At 40.0% G+C, this 20,768-nt stretch overlaps 1 protein-coding gene across 3 annotated transcripts in view; it reads right to left on the reverse strand.

Annotated features, from left to right (window-relative positions):
• The window catches only part of abca2 (ATP-binding cassette, sub-family A (ABC1), member 2), a 206,323-nt gene that overhangs the window by 159,206 nt on the left and 26,349 nt on the right, over positions 1–20,768 (reverse strand). For all 3 annotated transcript variants that reach the window (XR_004896101.1, XM_031300882.2, XM_031300881.2), the window contains 5 exons: positions 19,624–19,745; positions 12,771–12,881; positions 7,372–7,593; positions 6,460–6,836; positions 4,981–5,140 (listed from right to left, as the gene is read on the reverse strand). Coding sequence is in view for 2 of the 3 variants with exons in the window: in XM_031300882.2 (XP_031156742.1) it covers positions 4,981–5,140; positions 6,460–6,836; positions 7,372–7,593; positions 12,771–12,881; positions 19,624–19,745 (992 nt within the window). In the remaining variant the exon portion in view is untranslated. The remainder of the gene's footprint in view (positions 1–4,980; positions 5,141–6,459; positions 6,837–7,371; positions 7,594–12,770; positions 12,882–19,623; positions 19,746–20,768) is intronic.

Genomic DNA, 20,768 nt, shown 5'->3' on the forward strand with positions numbered 1-20,768 from the left:
TCTGAGGTTAGGAGATGACAGCAACATGCTACAGAGCTAGATTACTCGGTCGGTTTCATGTGAATACAGCATTTCGGGCAATGCATGATTAATGTATTTTATGCGGAATACAAAAGATTAAACTATTACCACAGTCACTCCAATGTCTTAATAATTCATGCTGGTAGTCTCTGGTTCTGGATGCAGCATCTGTCAGTGTAAATGAAACTGCACATACAGCGCTATCAGTGGTCCGCGAATAAATTTGGTAAAATGTTTTTAAATTTTAAATTATAAACAGGGTTTCTCTCAAACTGTCTCCAAGCGACTCCAAAGCCTAAAAGTGAGTAGCATAGATATGTTCTTTCAATATTATATAAACTTGTCTGTAAATTCAAACATTATCATTTGAATTTGCTGTTTTTCTCTGTTGGACTTCAGCAATAAAGCTGACGTTTTTGCGACACAGCCTCCAATTCACGTCAGAATGATCAGCGTGACATTTAAATACGTAGATTACAGTCAATTGACAAAATGGATCAATGGCTTAATATGGGGGCAATTAAAATCAATCAAATGAAACCTCTGACACAACAGACAAGGCGCAACAACTTGATACAAGTGGTTTAGCATAGGCACTATGGCTGGGGATATGGCTGGGAACCCAAACCACATTGTGTTTTGTGCTATAAATCGTTGGCACAACAGACAAGGTGCAATGACTTGATACATTACATTACATGTCATTTAGCTGACGCTTTTATCCAAAGCGACTTACAATTGCTATATGTCAGAGGTTGCACGCCTCTGGAGCAACTACGGGTTAAGTGTCTTGCTCAGGGACACATTGGTTGATGTATCGCAGTGGGACTCAAACCCGGGTCTCCCACACCAAAGGCATGTGGCATATCCACCGCGCCATCACCATCAACATCACACAAGTGGTTTAGCATAGGCACTATGGCTGGGGATGAGGGAGAACCCAAACCACATTGTGTTTTGTGCTATAAATCGTTGGCTAATGGGGCTATGAAACCTGCTAAGCTCAAGAGTCACTTTGAAACTAAACAGAATGAGTGCATGGGGAAACCTACAGGATTTTTTGAGAGAAAACGTGATGAACTTTAAAAACACATGACGAAGGGAGCCTGGGGGAAAATGCGAAGGCTACAGAGGCTTTATACAGAGTATCCATGACGACCGCTAAAACAGAAAAGCCTTGTAGTTTTCAAACTACAAGTGTTCAAACTATGTAGTTTTTTTCACATGCTGTTGCAACTAGTAACGTTAGAAAAACACCACACCGGATCTAGTTAAACTGGAAACAAAACAACAGACACACTTGTTTGGACTTGCGAGCCGGCCAAAGAGTAGTAGCTACATACCTGCAAACTAGTCACTTTTCGGCGAAAATCGCCGTTTTTAATGGGAAAATGTCATCCACGTGAATCGTGTAGATCCGAAGAGTTTTTATTTGGGGGGGGGGGGGTCCGAGACCCGGAGCTAATACGGCACCGGTGCCTTAACGACCGTTATCTACCGGACCGGATTTCGGTGCCTTATTTAGGTGGCACTTAAATGCCTGCGCTTCTCTCTGATGCGCCGAAAACGGACGTTAGAGGGAACTGAAACATCGCTGCACGGGACGCTAGTCAACACTACGCTTAGCAGCAGCTAACGTTAGCCTACTGTTAGCTAGCAGCTGGAGTAAACACGGTTAAAATGCTGACAGCTAAACGGTGTAAAGTGTGACTGTATTTCACTGGAGAGGATTCTAACACCAGACTGTAGCTGATGTTGTCTGAAAAACACAGATTCAGCCTCGCCAGCTTCGTGGTGCATTCAAGTTATTGTAAAATACCCTTTTCCATCTAGTGGTTGTTTTCGCCGTTTTGTGCTCCTTTTTTTTTTAGATCAACTTTTTATTGTTTTATATTTTTAAACATACAGAACAGACAAATACAATTGAACAAGGTGCTCCTTTTTTAAATATATATATATATATATATATATATATATATATATATATATATATATAGCATATATAGCATAATGCGTTAATTTTTTTTAATCATATTAATCGCATGCCGCCATTTATTAATTTATTTTCACTTCACTCGGCTTTGCGTCGTGCCTAACAGGCTACTATTTTGCCGTACTTCCTCGTAACACGTCCTGCTGCTGCAGGAATAGCAACGCGGATTTCGGTGCCTCATTCTGGTGCCACTGATATGCCTGCACTTCTCTCTGATGCTCTGAAACAGACGTTACAGGCAACAGAAACATTGCTGCATGTGACACTAGTTAACACTATACTCGACAGCAGCTAACATTAGCCTACCGCTAGCTAGTAGCTGGATTAAACACGGTTACGATGCTGACAGCTAACGCTAAACGGTGTAAAGTTTGTCTGTATTTCACTATAGAGGATTCCGACACCGGGATGTAACAATCTGCAGCTGCCGTTGTCGGAAAAACACAGACGGTGCGTTCAATGAAACTGGTAATTTACAGTCTCGTGGTGCATTCAAAGTTGTTGTTAAATGCCCTTTTCCCTTCTGGTGGTTGTTTTTGTCATTCAACAGCTATTTACTAGTGAAATAAGTTATTGTTATAGTGATTACATTATTATTATTATTAAACATTTAATTTTGACGATATGGCCTTAGCAATAAACAAGCCATTCTTTAAGGTCGCCAACTGTTTAGTACCCTTCTTTTTTTTAACTTTCATAAAAAGTATCGGTTCAGGCACCATTAAGGCACCGGTACCGTTTTAAAAGTACCGCTTTAGCACCGGTATCCAAACGAAACAATACCCAACCCTAATATTGACTCTAGATTCAAATGTGTGACTAGATTAAATATATAATAAACAAATACAAATCTTAAAATTAAGTTCATGAAGTCATTTTCTTTGCATTCATTTGATTCCCAATCAAGATACACTGGTAAGAATTGCTTTCCATTGTTAATATGTACTTAAAAACAGTTCTGAAATGCAAAATAATAGAATTTTAATCATGTGATAAAACATGCGATTAATCGAGATTAACTATAGAAATTCAACGATTAATCGCGAATAAGAAAATGTAATCGTTTGACAGCCCTAAAATAAATCTTTCGGTTCAGGCACCGTTTTAAAAGTATCGTATCATGTTGATAAGCATTAAAATGAAAAAAAATAATGGGACAAAAAGAAAGCAAGGGACATTTAGAATAGAGAAAAATGTGCGATTAATTGCGATTAATTGCGAGTTAACTATGACATTAATGCGATTAATCGCGATTAAATATTTTAATCGTTTGACAGCACTAATTATTATTTATTGAATTGTTTGGGGGGAAAAGCAAGCGATGAAAATAACTATAAATAGAGTGCCGCTGTCCAGTGACACCGTCCAGCAGCAAATAACATATATGGCTCAAAATGTTGAAGATTAGCGAGTGACACGAATACGCCGGAGTTTTCCTCACTACAGTTGGATGAGTTCACTGACATCGAGAATGAGGCAAATCTGCTGTGTCTTGTAAGGTACATTTATACTGGCGAAGGAGTGCATGATGATTTTCTTTTTTGTCATTCCATGCCAACCAACACAACAGAACAGGCAATTTTTTACTCACTCAATGATTTCATTGTGCAGCATGACCTCGACTAGACAAGATGTGTTGGCCTTTGCATAAACTGTGCAGCTGCAATGACTGGAAAACAAAGGGGACTAGCAGTGCGTGTACTTGCAGCAGCACCATTCGGCATAGAAACCCACTATTGCTTTCACAGAGAACAACTGGCTGTGAAATAAATGCCCTAGTGTCTCAAAACAGTACTGGACAAAGCTGTGGACATAGTTAGTGCAATCAAAAGCAAACCACTGAACACCTGCCTTTTTAAAGCTCAGTGTGAAGGTATGACGAGTGAACACACAACATTTCTGAAACTGAAGTGCACTGGCTTTTGCTCTGGAAACTCCTTACCTGTCTATTTGAACTGTGCGATGAGGTCAATTTATTTCTGCATTATAGTGATTGACTGTATGGCAGAGTGCACAATTCCCAATGGCTCACAAAATTGACATACCTGTCTGATGTTTTCAGCACTCTCAAGCACTGCAAGGGAAATTTGTCACCATCTTCAATGTCCAGGATTAAATTAAAGCTGCACGCCTCAAAATGGAATTATGGTGTGTCATGATCGCCAGGAATTTCACTGTTTCCCGACGCTCGCAGATTTTCTCCTCGCAGCCGAGGGGTCATTTCATTTGGCTGTAATTTGTACTATACTATTGAAGTAGGAGGGCTTTGTTTTTGGGGATATTTGGCAGTTAGGTGGTCTGTGAGTTTTTTTCATTGGGTAAGTGGTCCTTGGTCTTAAAATGTTTGAGAAACATTGTGTTAGTCTGTCTCTCCATACTTTCCGACTCCCCTAAACTGTCTTTGGCTCTCAGCTCCAAGCACATTGGATTAAACTGAAGACATAAATCTTTAAATACAGCTGAACATATATAGTTTCATTGAAGAAAAGGCTCAGTAATTTCATTAAACAGTTGACCACTGTAGTTTTTAGCATAGTTTAAGCAATAATGCATTTGTTGGGGACTATTTTTAGCAGTGAATTAATACAGTACAGTATTTCTGGCAGCAGGATGGTGTGTGTGGGACAGAGTCCAAATAAACTACAGTGTGTTCATGGTAATGTATGAAAAGGAACATGCCACTCAGTGCAACAGTGTGGCTCTTTGGCTCAACGATGGAGCTCCATGGCACAGAGCGATAAGATATTGCAGGCTTTGGATACAAACACACTTGTTAGAGGCATCAATTCATTGTTGGTTTTGGTCTGCATATGGGATTTGTTGACAGGAAAAAATATATAAAATTTGGCCAGCCTTAATCACAGCATAATTCATCCATTCGCCTTTGGGAGCACAGCTTTGTCAGTGAGAATAATGTGAACAGCTCTGCTCATACAATTACACCAGAGATAGTGCTTTCCACTTGCCTTCTGAATCACTTTATCAACCTGGGATCCAATGGGGGAGTAGAGGATCTTGGGATTTTTTGTCATCAAGTGAACCAGTAGCCCCAGATTCCTCTGTTCTTTGCTGGTGAATCCCAGCGAACTCATATTCCCCTGCTTCAAAGCCTCTGGCTCAATGATCCTGAAACAACAGCCACAGGTTTAAAGTTCATACATTTTACTGCCTCAATACTGTGGAATTTGATCGGCAATGTATATGTTTAAAAATTAAACAAAATAGTTCTCCCCACAAATCAGGCCAGTTTACTGCGCTTATATCTCCCTGTTCACAATATACTGTTTTTATACCATGCACAGCTGCAATGTTTGTATTATTTGTAAAGAATTATTCTTATAAATTTCTCAATGTTTAATCTAATATTGAATGCAAATATGATACAAACACAAAAAAGGGAGGACTAAGCATTGTTAAGGCTGACACATCAATGCAGTGCAAACACAACTAGTTGGAAGATAATTCAAGTTTATTACAATTTTGGTCTTATTTTTTGTAGTTTTAGCAATCATTTCAATTAGTTGTAATCACCTAGGTTGCTAAAATGTGGTGGTTTGATGGACAAGAAACAAGAGCAGTCAGACAGCTTGTGAACAAACCAACAAGTTATCTAAACTCTAAAAATCTATTTGGAGGTCAAACTGAAAGTAAAAATGTATATTTACAAAGGACAGTTTGGGTCTTTGTTTTCTCTTCTATACAAGTTTAGCTAAACTGGGGATTTGTTTAGAGCTGCATTAATCATGCATTTTGGCCACTTGGGGGCAGAATGTTAAGCTAAACATCACACAAACACATTCATGTGAAAGGTGGCACCCCAATTCTAATGCGTGCAAGGTTTAAATTCTCTCATCCCTCTACATCACCATCGGGCATCGCTATAAAACAAATAGCAACCAATGTGAGTTAAAGAAAGGAAATAGGCTAATTTCCATCAAAAGAAATGCTTTGCGCGATGAGAGGATTCTGTTAATATATCAGAATGAATTCTGTGATCATCTGACACTTTTAATATGCCATTAATGGAAAGTGAAAGTATTTCTGCTGGCTTGTGAAAGGAGGAGGATTTTTTTTAATGGGGTAACGAAAAGGGGTAGCAAGAGGGGTGGTGGTTGTTTGGGTTTTGGGGGCAGTGTAAGATGTCACTTAGGGCCCCAAAAGTTCAGAATCAACCCTGCATCTGACTGCTTGTGTTTTTTGTCCCTTTGGATGTCTTTTTAGCGATCAGCAATTAATACTGTGGGTACAATTTATTCTTATGGATAGAAATGATGGTTGTATGACAAAAAAACAACCAAACAACTAAATAGCAATCATCCTTTAAATTGAAAAGATACTTCTGTGCTTAGTTACATTCTCTCCACAACAACATAATAGTAATGCTCTTCCCACTGACAGCAATCATTTTGTCAGATGATTTAAGCACCTTTTCTTGCCTCACTCACCTGTTGTGCCCACACAGAATCGGCTGCAGTCCGGCCCACAGTTGTACAAATGCTGAAAACTGAGAGTGAGGGTTCTCTGCTTCCTCCTTCTCTTTCCCTTCTCCTGCTCCTCCACCTCGCTCTGCTCCTTCCTCCCCTTTCTCTCCAGGGATGTCAGTCATGTTAGGGCCCCAGGTGGTGGTGTTAAGGGGCCAGGTCATGTTTGTGGGGAAGGCTGGAGTTCGACCAGTACAGGCTCCTTTGGGCAGCAGGCGGGCCAGGCCAGAGAGCAGGTCCACGTCCTTGAGGAGCCTCTCTACATCAGCCAGGTCTTTCAATAGGGCCCAGAGGTCGGACTGAGAGAGCGAAACCAAAGAGTTTGGCTGTTCCAGGTGAAGCTGGTGGGATGCGGGTAGAGGAAGAGAGAAAGAAAGAGTGGAGGGAGAGAGCTATTGAGCAAATATAATGTGATTCAAACTTGCTTCTGTTAGTTAAATGAATAAATTAATTCAGTGTCTCCCTGTGCTTTGAAGATACCAGAACTGGTCCAGCTTTTAAATGTATTGTTCTCGTTCTTAAAGGTCCAGATGGAATAGAAAATATTGTCAGTTAAGAGTACTTGAGCCTAGGCCATTCAGGTGGATACCATCTGGGCGGGAAGAAGCTGGACGTTTCCAGAAGAGATTCAAATTGTCTATGAAAGCTGTGTTGGGGCTGTACAGGTTAATTCAGCCACGTGTGGAAGCTCAGTGTGCAGCTAAAACACATCTACTGTGGACTCATCTGCTGTGTATTTTAACAGACAATAGTCTAGCTGATAGTGGAACAACACAGATTTAGACCATGTGTGTTTGACTTCATCCGCTATCAGTTTCAGATTTTTTTGTTTTATTGTAGATGCTTTTGTTTATGCCAAGAAAGTTTCTGCTGTACCTTCTCAGTGACACTCTGTGTGTTGATCTGTTCTCTCAGCTCAAGGCTCATCAGCCTGAAGCGCTCTGACCTTTGACCCTCCCCTCCGCTGCACACTGTGCTGCGATAGGCCTGCAGCAATGGTCCCTGCTTCTCAGGCACCAACAGGATCTTACTGAGCTTATTGGCCCTGCCCTCCCCACAGGTGAGGATCTCCAGCAGTGCTCCAGTCAGGAGGGCCCCCTGTGGAAGATGGAATTAGTTAATTTGATGAGCATTTTAAGGACCTGTCACTCTATAGGCCAATTTATGGTCCTGTGTTAAATCGACGCCGTGGGTACGTACGTAGGAAAGTGTAGATACACCATATCCGGGACCCTACACCATAGCCTGACGTGAACCTTTCAAAAAATTTAACTACACGTTGCGGTGACGTAGACCACAACAACTGTGATTTGTCCGTTTGGCCGTAGCTTGGTAGCGTCCATAAACAACATGAAACCAAGGAGAGGGTTAACTTTTCCTGCTACAGCTTTCCGACTGTGATCAGAATGCAAATGGAAGACACTTTGTGTCTTGTGTGAGTCGGTGCTCGCTCCGAAGTTAATCCCTGTCACTCTCTTACTCGCTCTACCACACACTCCCCAGCATACACACACACGAGCTCTGCTATTCTCTTAAAGAGATACGCTAGAACGAAGCAGACACAAGCATAAACTTCCGGCCACTTACGTGTACGTAGGCTACAGCGAAAGCTCTGCGTAGAGCCCCGGCAGAAGCATAAATGCCGTTTAATGCCTGCTTATTATTGTCCCTAATTATGGTAACATCAAATGGTAAACACATTCAGTAATTTGAGCTAAGAGTTTAGATTAGTTTGTATTTTTAGTCAGTATAATAACCTACACACTCAAGATTTCAATGTAGAAATGCAGAGCCACAGAAGACATTATACAACTGTCTTCCCAGTTAGTAAAGTGAATTGTACATACAGTATAGAACCAGGAGAACCACGTGAGTGTCAAAATCTTGACACAAAATCTTGACACTCAACTTGGTGTAAGTTGAATTACACCAACATTTTAAGATTTTGACAGTCCATTTTTGGGGGTTGCTGTCTTTGTCATGAACATTGTTGTGTTGAGCAACACATATAATGCCTTTCCTGTTTTCACGCAGGACTGTTAGTTTCGAGTAAATTATGTGTATTCCTTTCTAGGCGGGTGTATGCTAAAAATAAACTCGGACATGTTGTAATTAATGGAGCCCATTTTCAGACAGTCTCTCCTGAAATCTATTAATGGTGTTGCACTCTGTTCACACAAAAAATGACAGAAATATTTGTGTGAAGAACACAAAGAGTGCCTTGAAAGAGACGTTCAAACCCTGTCTACTTTTACACCTCTACACACCACTCCAGATTGTTGGTTTTAGAAAGCTACAGAAATTGTCAAACGCAGCCCCACCTTCCAATTCAGATGTCGGAAAGGTGTGGGGGGGGAGGGGGTGTCAGACTGTTCAACCATCTGACAAGCAGTTCATTTGGAGTATACTGAAACCTTTTTCTGTTTCTGTATATTGTTTTTTGTTGGTATGGAGATTTCATGAAATCCTTAACTGCTGGAGAAGGATTCAATTACGTATATCATTGGTGTTAAATGCGGTGTTAGACCTACTGACGCTGTGCCAGTTCATGACCGTGTTGCTTAAAATATATACGGTAAACTCTTGTCCATATTTATAGCACTTTGATATCTGATAAACAAACCGCTTACTGCTTATAACAGCATGCTGCCTGTATGGAGAGACACATGATCCATAAGAAAAGCCAGAAGCAAAAAGTCAGCTGTAGATAACAAAAAGATTACCAGAGAATGGAAACAAACCCCCCTACCAGATGGCTGCTCGATAACTGAGATCTCAACCTCGTGGACTACAAACCCACATTTAACAAGTAATTTACAGTGGTTTAGAAACAGATTATAAGCAGACTTTATCCGTCTTGACACAGTGGCAAAAATGAACCAAAGTAGGCGCAACAAGAACAAAGGTTCAAGTAAATCTGCTACCAACCAAGAACATGGCTGCAGCTAAAGAATCTACAGGTGCTGCCAGCCATAGCCTGATTGTTGAGGTTTTGGCCTAGATGAAAGAAATGAGAAAGGACTTGTTGGAAAGGTTAGTCAAAATTGAAGACTCACTGAAAGGCATGAACAAGCAAATACGGGGCTATGAAAAAAGATTCTAAAAAAGACTCCTAGCTTACATGATGCGTAAACAGCAGCAACTAGAAGCACACTGTGAAGACGATGAAAACCGCTCAAGAGGTCCAACCTACGGATCTATGGAGTTAAGGAAGGGACAGAGGGCACCGAAATTATGCTTGATTTCACAACAAAACTACTGAAAACGGCTCTCAAACTTTCGGATGAAGACAACCTTGGTATTGAGCGCGCACACAGGTCTATTGCTGCAAATCCCACCAACCCCAATATCAATAATTCAATTATTGAGATCAAAAATTTGATTTTTTTTATCTCAAATGAATTATTGAGCTCAATAATCAGTAAAGCCTGGCCCAGTTCGGAAATCTTTCTTGATATGAAGTTAATGTTAATAAAACAGAAGCCTTGGCTCTGAACTCGTTGATTACATAATAGTTGAGAGCATCTTTTCAGTTTAAATGGCCCAAGGAGGGTATAACATACACTACCGGTCAAAGGTTTGGGGTCACTTAGAAATTTCCATTCCACTCCATTATAGACATAATACCAGCTGAGATCAGTTGCATTGTTTTTTTAACCAGGGCAGCAGTTTTCAGATTACATTATGTGCTTACATAATTGCAAAAGGGTTCTCCAATGTTTTCTCAGTTAGCCTTTTAAAATTATATCAGATTAGTAAACAGAATGTGCCTTTGGAACATTGGATGAATGTTTGCTGATAATGGGCAATGTAGATATTGCATTAAAGATCAGCCACTTCTTTCTACAACAGTCGAGAACCCTTTTGCAATTATTTAAGCACATAATGTGCTGTCCTGATTAAAAAAACAATGGAAATTGACTATTTTGTATCAATTGATAGCTGTACATCAGAGCAAGTTCCGCAAGGGTCGATTCTCGGACCTCTGTTATTTAATCTTTACATGCTTCCATTAGCTGAAATTTTACGAAACTTTAGGTTTGATATCACATGATGAAACGGAAATATAAATAGCTGTGTCACCAAACAAATACAGTTCAACAGACTACCTGGGACAGTGCCAGTGTGTATTATGTAGTAGTGTGGTATTATGACATTGTTGTCCTGACAGGATGTGGTATGTGTGTGTGGTGTTGGGGATTCTGGGTTCAAGACTAATTCCTGTATTCATGCAAGATAGGCGTTGAATAAACAATGAGCTGTGTGCAATGTTCTTTTCACGTGATGCGATCAGTCAAGAGCAGATGTTGTACGGGAAGTTAACTTCTGGGCGTACAGCCAGGACAGATAGGTAAATGGCCTGCAACTATTGCAATCCACAACAGTAGCGTGGACCAAAAAGCCAGAGCATATAACTCCAGTTCTCAGATCATTACATTGGCTACCAGTTTCTATCCATAATCACTGAACGGCTTAAGTCCAAAATACACATCAAATCTCTTACCAACCTCGCAGACCTCTTAGGTCGTCTGGTTCTGGATTACTGGATGTTTCCAGAGTCAAAACTAAACATGCCAAAGCTGCCTTTACCTTCTATTCTGCCAGAAGAGCTTAGACTTGAGGGAAATGCTGGTTACTTTCAAATCTATGCTAAATATACACCTTTTTACCATTGCTTTTCTATGTTTTTGTCCTATGTGCATTTGATTGTTACTTTTTTTTATTTATTTACCTGTTATCTGTAAAGAACATTGGGTTGCTTTTCGGTATGAAATATGCTATATAAATACATTTGCCTTGTTTTGCCTAAATGACAAAATGTGTCCACAGACAGATATAATATAAACACCTTGCAAAGTATTCAAATCCACTTCTGCGTTAGGGCTGAACGATTTAGGAAAATAATCTGATTGCGATTTAAAATGCAATTCTTTTTTAAAGCTCTTTATCTGCTGTATTATTTAACAAAGACAAACAATAGATCACTGTATAGTATGACCAACACATAACGTATGTTATGATGAAATTAGGTGATGCATGAATTTATATGAATGACATATTATTAATTTATAAAATACTTCAATCACACAACTGATTTGTTGAATGTCCAGCCTTGTAAATATGTAATAGTTACCATGACAACATAAAGCACTGACAAATAAGACCGGTGTAAAATATGAAAGTCAGTTAAAAAAATCATACAAACTAAAGTGCAGATTGCAGAAATGCACTTTTTAAACACTGTCTGTGAACTTTACAGGACATTCTTTTAATATGTATAAGTGCACAATGAGTATGGCACTGCCAGCCATAGTGATCATACGGCTTGACCATGTCAGTTGTAGCAGCAGAAAAAACCCTGTTTTCAGCTCCGCTGCGACTCTCAAATTTTTTGTGTAGCTCGGGTATGACGACCTGGCTAAAATATGTGCGGGAGGGCATGTTGTACCATTTATCCAGTGTATTTATCAAAGCCGTGAGCCAAGGCTTGGACACCGTACTGAGGTGCATCACATCTTTCGCAATAAACTCTGTTCGTCCGTTTTGAAATACGTTCATATGGAGTTACGCTTTCAAACATTTCGGTCAGTGATCCCTGTCGAGTGGTATTTCGCTTACTTGACACACTTGTGTTCGGCTTTTTAGGCATGCAACTGTCATACATGGCTTTGTGGTGGGTTTTTTTAAGTGGCGATACAGGTTAGTAGTGTTGCCCCGTAAGGTAGCAACGTTAGCAGGACAGGCTTTACAACAATACCTGACGCTGGGCAGCAACTTGGCAAGTTGATGCTTCCTCTGCAGACTGCTTTACTCTCACGTGTCACGTGACCAGAGTGTAATCGCAGCCTTGTCTGTTAAAAAATCTAATTTTAACATATTGCGATTTAATTACAAATGCAATTAATCGTTCAGCCATATTCCCGCTACAGTAGGTGTCTCTAGCACCGCATTTTTCCTTAATGACACACACACACACAGACTCACAAGGTGAAAACAATACCAGCGTTGCTGTCGCAGCTGGTAATAACATTGTTGAACATAGCTGAACCCAGACAATTCTTTACAGGACCTCCATAAAATCAGCATGATTGCTATGATTTGTGATGCAACTAACTGTAGTTAACAGTAGAAGGCCAGCTAATAGCAGTCACCACTACCATGAACTGGACCTTGGTGTTCTGATATGTGACACTGTATGTAATGTGTGTGTGTGTGTGTGTGTGTGTGTGTGTGTGTGTGTGTGTGTATAAGTGTGTCTAGGTGTACGAACTTACCTCCAGATGAACACTGTCTCCAGGTTTTTTTCTGGCGCCTTTTGCCCCCTGAATCCAACTTTGGGTCCCTCCTCCATCTCTGAGAGATGTAACAAAGATAACACTGTACACCTACATGACGCGCACACAAGCACGCACGCACACACACACACACACACACACACACACACACACACACACAATATGGACATGAGTATAATAACCGCTGGCAAGACTGCTAGTTTTTGTGGATGGCAGATGCTGCTAAGAATCATTCAGCTTGATTCTATCAATTCTGTTGCTGGCATCAATGCTATCATCAGAATAGAACTGTATTCTCTGTGTGATAAGACATCAGAATATAGAGTGAAAGTAAAACATGAAGAAAAACATTAATAAAGGTTTTGTGTAGGGGGGGGAGTCACGTGACCTAATGGCAGACTAGTCGTTTGGAAAGTGGGCTCTGTAGTATACTGCTATATTTACCTTTTAAAGATACGTTACCAGAGATATTTGTGCTCAGCCTGGAGAAGAAACATTGTCGATGCTAAAAATGTTGAAAGCCAAAAAGTTAGCGGCCTGTGGAGATATTAAGAAGCATATGCACCCCAGCGGAAATGCAGCTATAAAGGGCCAAGATGGCAGTGCTGCTGTAACAGAAAAGCAACAGGCTAATAATGACGCGGGCAGACATTGGTAAAATTTTTGCAGTGCTGGAGAAGATCGCCCTTACAAAGCTTGTCTGTCAAACTGTATGGCAAAAACACATCCGATAATCAGCCACTTAAAAGTAGTTTGGACCAAAGTGGCCTGGCTCCCTTTTTTTTTGGAGGAATTGGTTGTAAAAGGGAATTGTTACAATGTGGGATTTGTATCTTGGAGGCATATTGAAATCCTTTGAGGATGTGGTACAGCAATTTTGAATACCCAGGTCTTAATTTTTCAGATATTTGCAACTTTGCCATCTGTTATTTGGGATTGTATCCAGTTCTTCAACCCTGAAGGTACCCGAATGTTTAGATAAGGTGTTGATGAAATATGGGAAAGCTCATGAGGCTTCTGGGTATTATTCTATGTTTATGCCGAATCTGAGGGATGGAGCCTGGTCAGCCCTCAAGAAGACATTGGAAAGGGATGTGAGTATTACATTGGATGATGAGGAGTGGGACAGAATTTGTAGGAATATTAAAACTATGTAATGCGATGTGAGGGTGCGCCTCATTCAGTTCAAGATTATGCCTCGCTTCTAGTGGACTCCCTCTAGATTGTTTAGACTTGGATTGAAAGACACACCAAATTGCTGAAATAACAAGACAGAGGACGGCCAATTACTTCATGTCCTATAGTCCTGTGATAAAGTCCAGGGGTCTCATTTATAAAACTGTGCATAGGATCCTTACTAAAAGTGTACATATGTCCAAAAGCCAAAAATGGCGTACGCAAAAAACAATTCAGATTTATAAAACCGTGCGTATGCACATCTGTAAGCAATGTTTCCTTTATATATATATATATCCTTATCACAGATTACCCACAAGTGTGCGTATCAGCCTCTTATCCTGCCCTGTACATGCCCATTTTTAACCATAAATAGTCAATGCAAAGCACCTCATGAATGCTGATCAGTATGCTAATGACCCTGGCAGTTGTTCTTTCATTACGTGACGAAAGGCTGGGAAAAAGCAAAAAACTTCTCAGACGCTCAGAAATTGCTGCAAATTGAATTATAATTTCGGCCTGTTCTCACACAGTGTAGGGAAACCTGATCTATAGACTACCTATATTAATAATTGATATCTTCCTTTGTATTTTTGTAGCATGTATGTTTGCGTGGATGTCATATGTCTGCGTGCCTATGTGTATGTATGATGTGTATAAGCTATTGGACACCTTAATTTCCTTCTGAATAAATAAAGCTTCTCTATCTCTATCTATCTAATACGTCCAAAACGGCAGGCATTACGGCACTCAAGACAGCTTCGATATACCAGACCTATATGATAAGATTTAAAAGAAGTATATATTATATCCAAACAAGCCTTAGTGCAAAGTTGAAGATTATATATAATATTTATATAAAACACTTCGCTGTCTGCCATTTACTGCTGGAAAAAGCCGGTTTTCCCCAGAGTGGAGGGCCTGTATTTGGACCGGGACGGCACGGTTCCGGCGCGTTGCCCTATCTACTGGACCCAACTCACTACATAGATCCAAGAGCACAGCTTTAGGGAATTTAAATCGGCATATTAGCCAGTCACCGTCATGGTCCCTGAAGTCTTTTTCTCTCCTGATTCTTCCATTGGCGTAGTCCTCCTGCAGTGCCAGCAGTGCCATCATGCAGCATTACGCACAGGCAGTATTTCTATGTTTACAACAATTTGTGATTGTTAACACCTTGCCAAAAATCACAGCATCAACTAGTAGTATCCCCCACCCTGAGATACAATTTGCAAACACAATTTTCTTCATGCAGGTTTGGTCACGAACAGTATTAAAGTTCAGACCGATAACGAGGACATTACGTATAACGATTGCGTGACAGCCTAACGTCTGTATTTCCAGACTTTGACATTTGATGATATATGCACAGTTTTAAAGACAGATATTTAGTTATTTACTCTGTGTTCTGCAGTTATCTAATGCTAGGGTATTTGATGCTATCCTGTAGTATTCCATGCAGTCGGGCCATCTCCTCCTGCTGCGCTACGTAGCGGACTGTGACGGTGAGACAGCGTCAATTAAATATTAAGAACGAATTGATTTAAGATTTGAGTTGGATTTTACAAGGTGTTTATGGAACAATTATCACTCAGTACAAGCACAAATAACACTGCTGGATTTAATCTTCATGATAACGTGGATGACATGGAGTGAAAAAATGTGCGTGAGGCATCAACACTTGAAAATATTAAGAGTAATCGTTATTCCCACATGTACTTTCTGCAGTCTGACTTCAGTTCACCACCTCACCATCTGCGTCGCCAATTCCTTGTCTCCAAAATGTGTTTACGCATGGGTCAGAGTTTGCGTGGAGGACCGCACATTCTCCCGTCAAGTTCGTTTTTTATAAATCACAACCTTTGCGTGGGAAGTGGCGTACGCACATTTTCAGCCCTGTTTTGTGCGTACGTCACGTTTATAAATGAGACCCCAGGAATTTTGGACAAGGATACTCATAACCTATGTCAGCTTGCAGAGACCCAGGTTCCATTCAGCCCAAGATTATTTGTTCTAGAAGATGGGTCAATTCTAAACAGGATAGATAAGCACATACAACCCGGCCTCATTCGTTTATTTCGTGTACAGGTCACGAACTGCCATGACACTGGGCTGCTCTGGGGGACAATGAAACGGGGAAATGAAGCGCCACAATGGGGAAATGAAACGCCACACACCGGCCACAACGATGGGACGGTTGTGGTTAGGAAAAGAATAATGTGGGAAGGTTGTGGTTAGGAAAAGAAGAACGGGGAAAGGAACCGTCACACGCAGGAGACGCCGACAACAACGGGATGGTTGTGGTTAGGAAGAGAATAACACGGAAAGGAACTGCAACACACGGGACGCGATCCCCGGTCTCCGGGGTGAAAGTCCTGTGTTGTTTGACCGATCCTCCACCCCGACTAACCTCCCTGCGCGGATTTTCGCCTTATCAATATTACTCGCTACCGTAATCGTTCTGTGATCACGAAATGTGCTTCCCATTGAAATACGTTACTTTAAAATTCGTGCTCACCACACGAAAATAACAACATTAACGTGTTAAGTACACAAATCAATAGATTCAATAACGTGACCATTTCACGAACTGCCATGAGACTGGGCTGGCACATAAGAAGTTGGGTCCAAACTAGTTTAATGATAGCCAGACAGATTCTTTTAAGAGGATGGAGGAATGAAGGGGTGTCATCCATCCAAAAGTGGGCTCACAAACGATTCGCCAGATTGGATGTCTACACGGGAAAATAGGGAAGGTACTTAAGCTTTCCGGAGGGCTCCTAAGAAGCTTTGTGCTGGGGAGAGACATGTATGATGGGCTTATAGTACTTATGGTGGTCATTTATGTTTATTTGGTTTACAGTTTATTGACTATTTTGTTATAATTTTGTTGTGGTCTTGAATATTGTAGTTACTGTCTCATCTTTTCTTGATAATGGGAGGGGGGGGTATTTTCCATAGACAGTGAAAGAAATGGACACAGCGACACCATAGACTTCGACGGAGACCAGTGAAGTCAATTAGAAGCACTTTTCCGGTGATGGCTGAGCGTACTGCGCAGCTGCAAAGAGAAATCTGTTTGTTCGTGGATAAATGTTACTTCATATGAATTCACTTGCCACATACCGAAGTATTTCCAATCCATCAAAACGTTTTTTTCGATGCTTTCATGGACTCTCTGTGGGCTTCTCCCTTAACTGTATGCCTACACGTCCCCCCGATTGCATGCAAGCTTCTCCTGACTACACGTTAATTTCTGTACTGCGCGACAGAAAGTCGCGTGGTTATGACACAATCATTAGCCTATTTTTACAAAAACGGCTGCTACGGGGCCATAACGTGAGATGCAAGGTAATGGAGTCTTTTATACATTGTCATGTTTCTTTAGAAATAAACAATGGACAAATAGAGTCTTTAGATGTAAAGTTCAGATGTAAAGTTATTTGCTGTCAAAGTGACGCCAAATTGAATGGGAGTCAATGGAATGCTAGTGGAAGGTAATAGCATGTTAGCCTCAGAATCTTCCCATAGGAGGTACACTTTCCGGATGCTCGCTTACCCCCTTGGTATTTTCATGTTGCAAATTTCATATTTTGTATGTAGTTTTAGAAATAAATAAAAGTTGTTAATCACAAAAAAAATAAAGGTTTTGTGTGATCTTAGAGAGGTCTGTGCTGGTGTGCCTTCACCAAATAAAATGGCAAAATATTTTAGAACACAGGACTTTGGAGCAAGACAATAGCTCAGTGCAAAACATGATCATTCTTGGCACCAAGATTGCAGTGCGCCGTTGTTTGGCACAAGGAAAATGACTCCAGTGTGTCCCAGGACAATGCTAATTTGTCAGTCCAGAGCTGCACTTTTGTGCCACAAGACTGCACCAAAATCGAGCCCTTGATACAGTATATATACAGATATAGTGGAGTGGAAATAAAGATAAGATTAAGAATAAAAATGTATGTATTTACAGAAACACACATTTCCTGTTAATTCTTCCTCAATGACTTCCATTGTAAAATTAAAAAAGAGCATTCATATATACAATGTTTATGAGTCTATGATGTTTCAGGGTGCAGTGACTTCTGACCCTTTACCACTTAATGCTTGTATACTGATGATTAATTTAGGCATTCTAAGTTACTTAATCTAAAGTGAATATATGAATATCTGAATATGTAAATATATTCAAACTCATCCTCTTTCAGCTCTGACTGAGTACTGAAACTGCAGAGAACATTTCAAGCACGTTATCAGCCTTTGTCTGACAAATATTTGTACTGTAATGAGAATTTTCTCTGCATCACTTTTGAGTTTGTAGTGGCTGTAGCTGTTTGTCTCTCCCTGGGACAGATGTATGTAGGAGTTGCTATCAGACAGCAGCCTGCTATTACTGCTGCACGGATTATTTTGTAATCCTTGTGGATCTTTGCGTTGATTTACTGTACTAAACCTACTGCAATTACCATGATGACTGCATAATGTGAAGAAACATTGTCACCTTTTAAATATTGTGGTGAAAAGTACACTCTTATTGTAAATATTTTATTAGATATTGTTTTGTTAAATTAAGTATTCTAATGTCTGTCATATAATCAATTATAATCAAGAAATCAGATAAATGTAACCTCACTATGTAGTTATACTTTGGGATCCTGTTCATTTGCAGGTCCCACACATATATTCACTTTTCTTTCTATGTACAGTTAGCCAGATTCACTATTAATTATGTATTAATATGATGTTAATTCAGTACACATTGTGTTCATATTTTAATTTAGTGTATCATTTTTAAACACAATTTAGGCCCGGCAGTCTCAGAGAGGAGACTTTTCTTTCTGTCAGAGAGACAGGAAATGCAGGTTGAAAGCTACCTTTAGTTTAAACAATGATGATGTGAGTGAGCAAACGTAAGGAAGTTAGCATAGCAAGGTGTATCCTGTCAGTGAGCGGAGGAGTTTTCTCCTTGAGGTGTCAATATAGCTGTTCTTCATAAAGTAGGTGGCAATCATTCTTGCCATAACAGAAAAGAAGATCTTCCCCTCAACGTTCAGTAGGGCTATGCTTCTGAATTGGTTGAGGGTCTTGGAATTCTGCTCCTTCGGGATATAAACTGTGACTGCCCTTTGCCACTCAGATGGGATGCTCTTCTTGGTTCAGCCCTCTTGGACAGTTCTTATACAACTTGTATGGTATTCTGTTTGGTCATGGTTGGTACTGGATCTTGCCTACAGCATGACCTGCCTGACCCCACTGAGTTTGGGTGGTGATGTGTCAATCAGGGCTGATGGTTCTGGAGTCTTTGGCATGTAGCATATAATGTAGAGTATCGTTCCTATGCTCATAATTTGAAATGGCAATATAAGCTAAAAAAAATGAGTACCTTTGACTGAGAAAAATATATTATACAGAATTTGATATTGTTATTATGACCTACAGTATGTATGAATAAAGTGAACGAATATTTGGATCTGTAAAGTAATTACTATGTATCGACAAAGGGAGGGTTTTACCAGAGCTTATAACAGTGAACTGTGTGCTTCAGAATAGTTGACTGTATTTAAAATACTGTTCTCCTCCCGGACATTACAATCTTGGATTAAACACAAGTGGGTTCAGTGTTCTTTTTCTTTATAACCATCACAATTGAAGACATCACCTCTCTGAGGCTGACTGGAGTGTTGAGCAACAGGCTGGTTGTGGAGTTGGACAGGGAAAGGTTCTTAACTAGGAACTGCTGGAAAATCGACTGGTTCTTCAACACACTGGCCAGCGTAAAGCCTACACACACACACACACACACACACGCACACACACACACACACACACACACCAAAAACACACAAATGATTTAAAAGCTTTCCAAAAAAAGGAAAAAAAAGAACTTGTGTAAGAATTTGTGAGGACTAGTACATCAAACAGTACTCAGTAAGTATAACTGCAATAACTATTTCAGTGTACATATAGGCATGTGGATATTGTTGTATAATACTTATTGAAAAAAAGTGAACCTATCTTTTGATGTGGCTCACAGATCTGCTCAGTTCAATGTAAACAGAGGGGAAAATACACTCAGAATGATCAGATTGAAGTGTTTGAATGTATATGGCAGCCATTGATTTAATATTTGGATAAAATCTTCTTTCATGACAGGGTAGTATATAGGGTTGGCTTTTGTTTTAGGGTTTTGGTATGCCCTTAATTGGAGGATTATAAAGGGGAAATAGAGATTGATGTTCATGTTATCTTCCCATTTATTTAATATGAATTTAATTCAATGACATTATTTAAGTCATTATGTTTTCATATCTCTACATTTGTACAGCTGTGCATTAAAATACCATGTCATGTTATTTACCTATGTGTTATTTGTGTTGTCCTCTTTAATACACAACCTGTTGTCACACTTTTGCACTACATGTAGCTACGTATGTCAAACTACACCATTTTATTTCTTTTAGTCTTTAGTCTAAATACTCTGTACAATTATTTCTGCTATGTCACTTTTAAAAAATGTGCACAATTTCAAAACAATACCTGCTTACCAATAGAACACTTTAACAAAAGAATTTAAAAGAAAGAAGAGTATTTTTGTTTTTTTTAAACAGCACATATTTGTGTTATAGTCCTCTCTCAATAATAATTTTGTCTGCTATATTTTGATACCAAATTAATCATGAAGTCCACACGGCTTGCAGGTGTTTTGGTTTGTGCTGTGGTTTGCATAAAAAAACACACACACCCGGAGGGTCACCGGTTCAAGTACTGAGTGTGGACTAGTAGCTGGAGAGGTGCCAGGTCCCC

This window comes from Sander lucioperca, chromosome 2 (assembly GCF_008315115.2).
Source record: "Sander lucioperca isolate FBNREF2018 chromosome 2, SLUC_FBN_1.2, whole genome shotgun sequence".
In the NCBI taxonomy this organism is placed as follows: Eukaryota; Metazoa; Chordata; class Actinopteri; order Perciformes; family Percidae; genus Sander; species Sander lucioperca.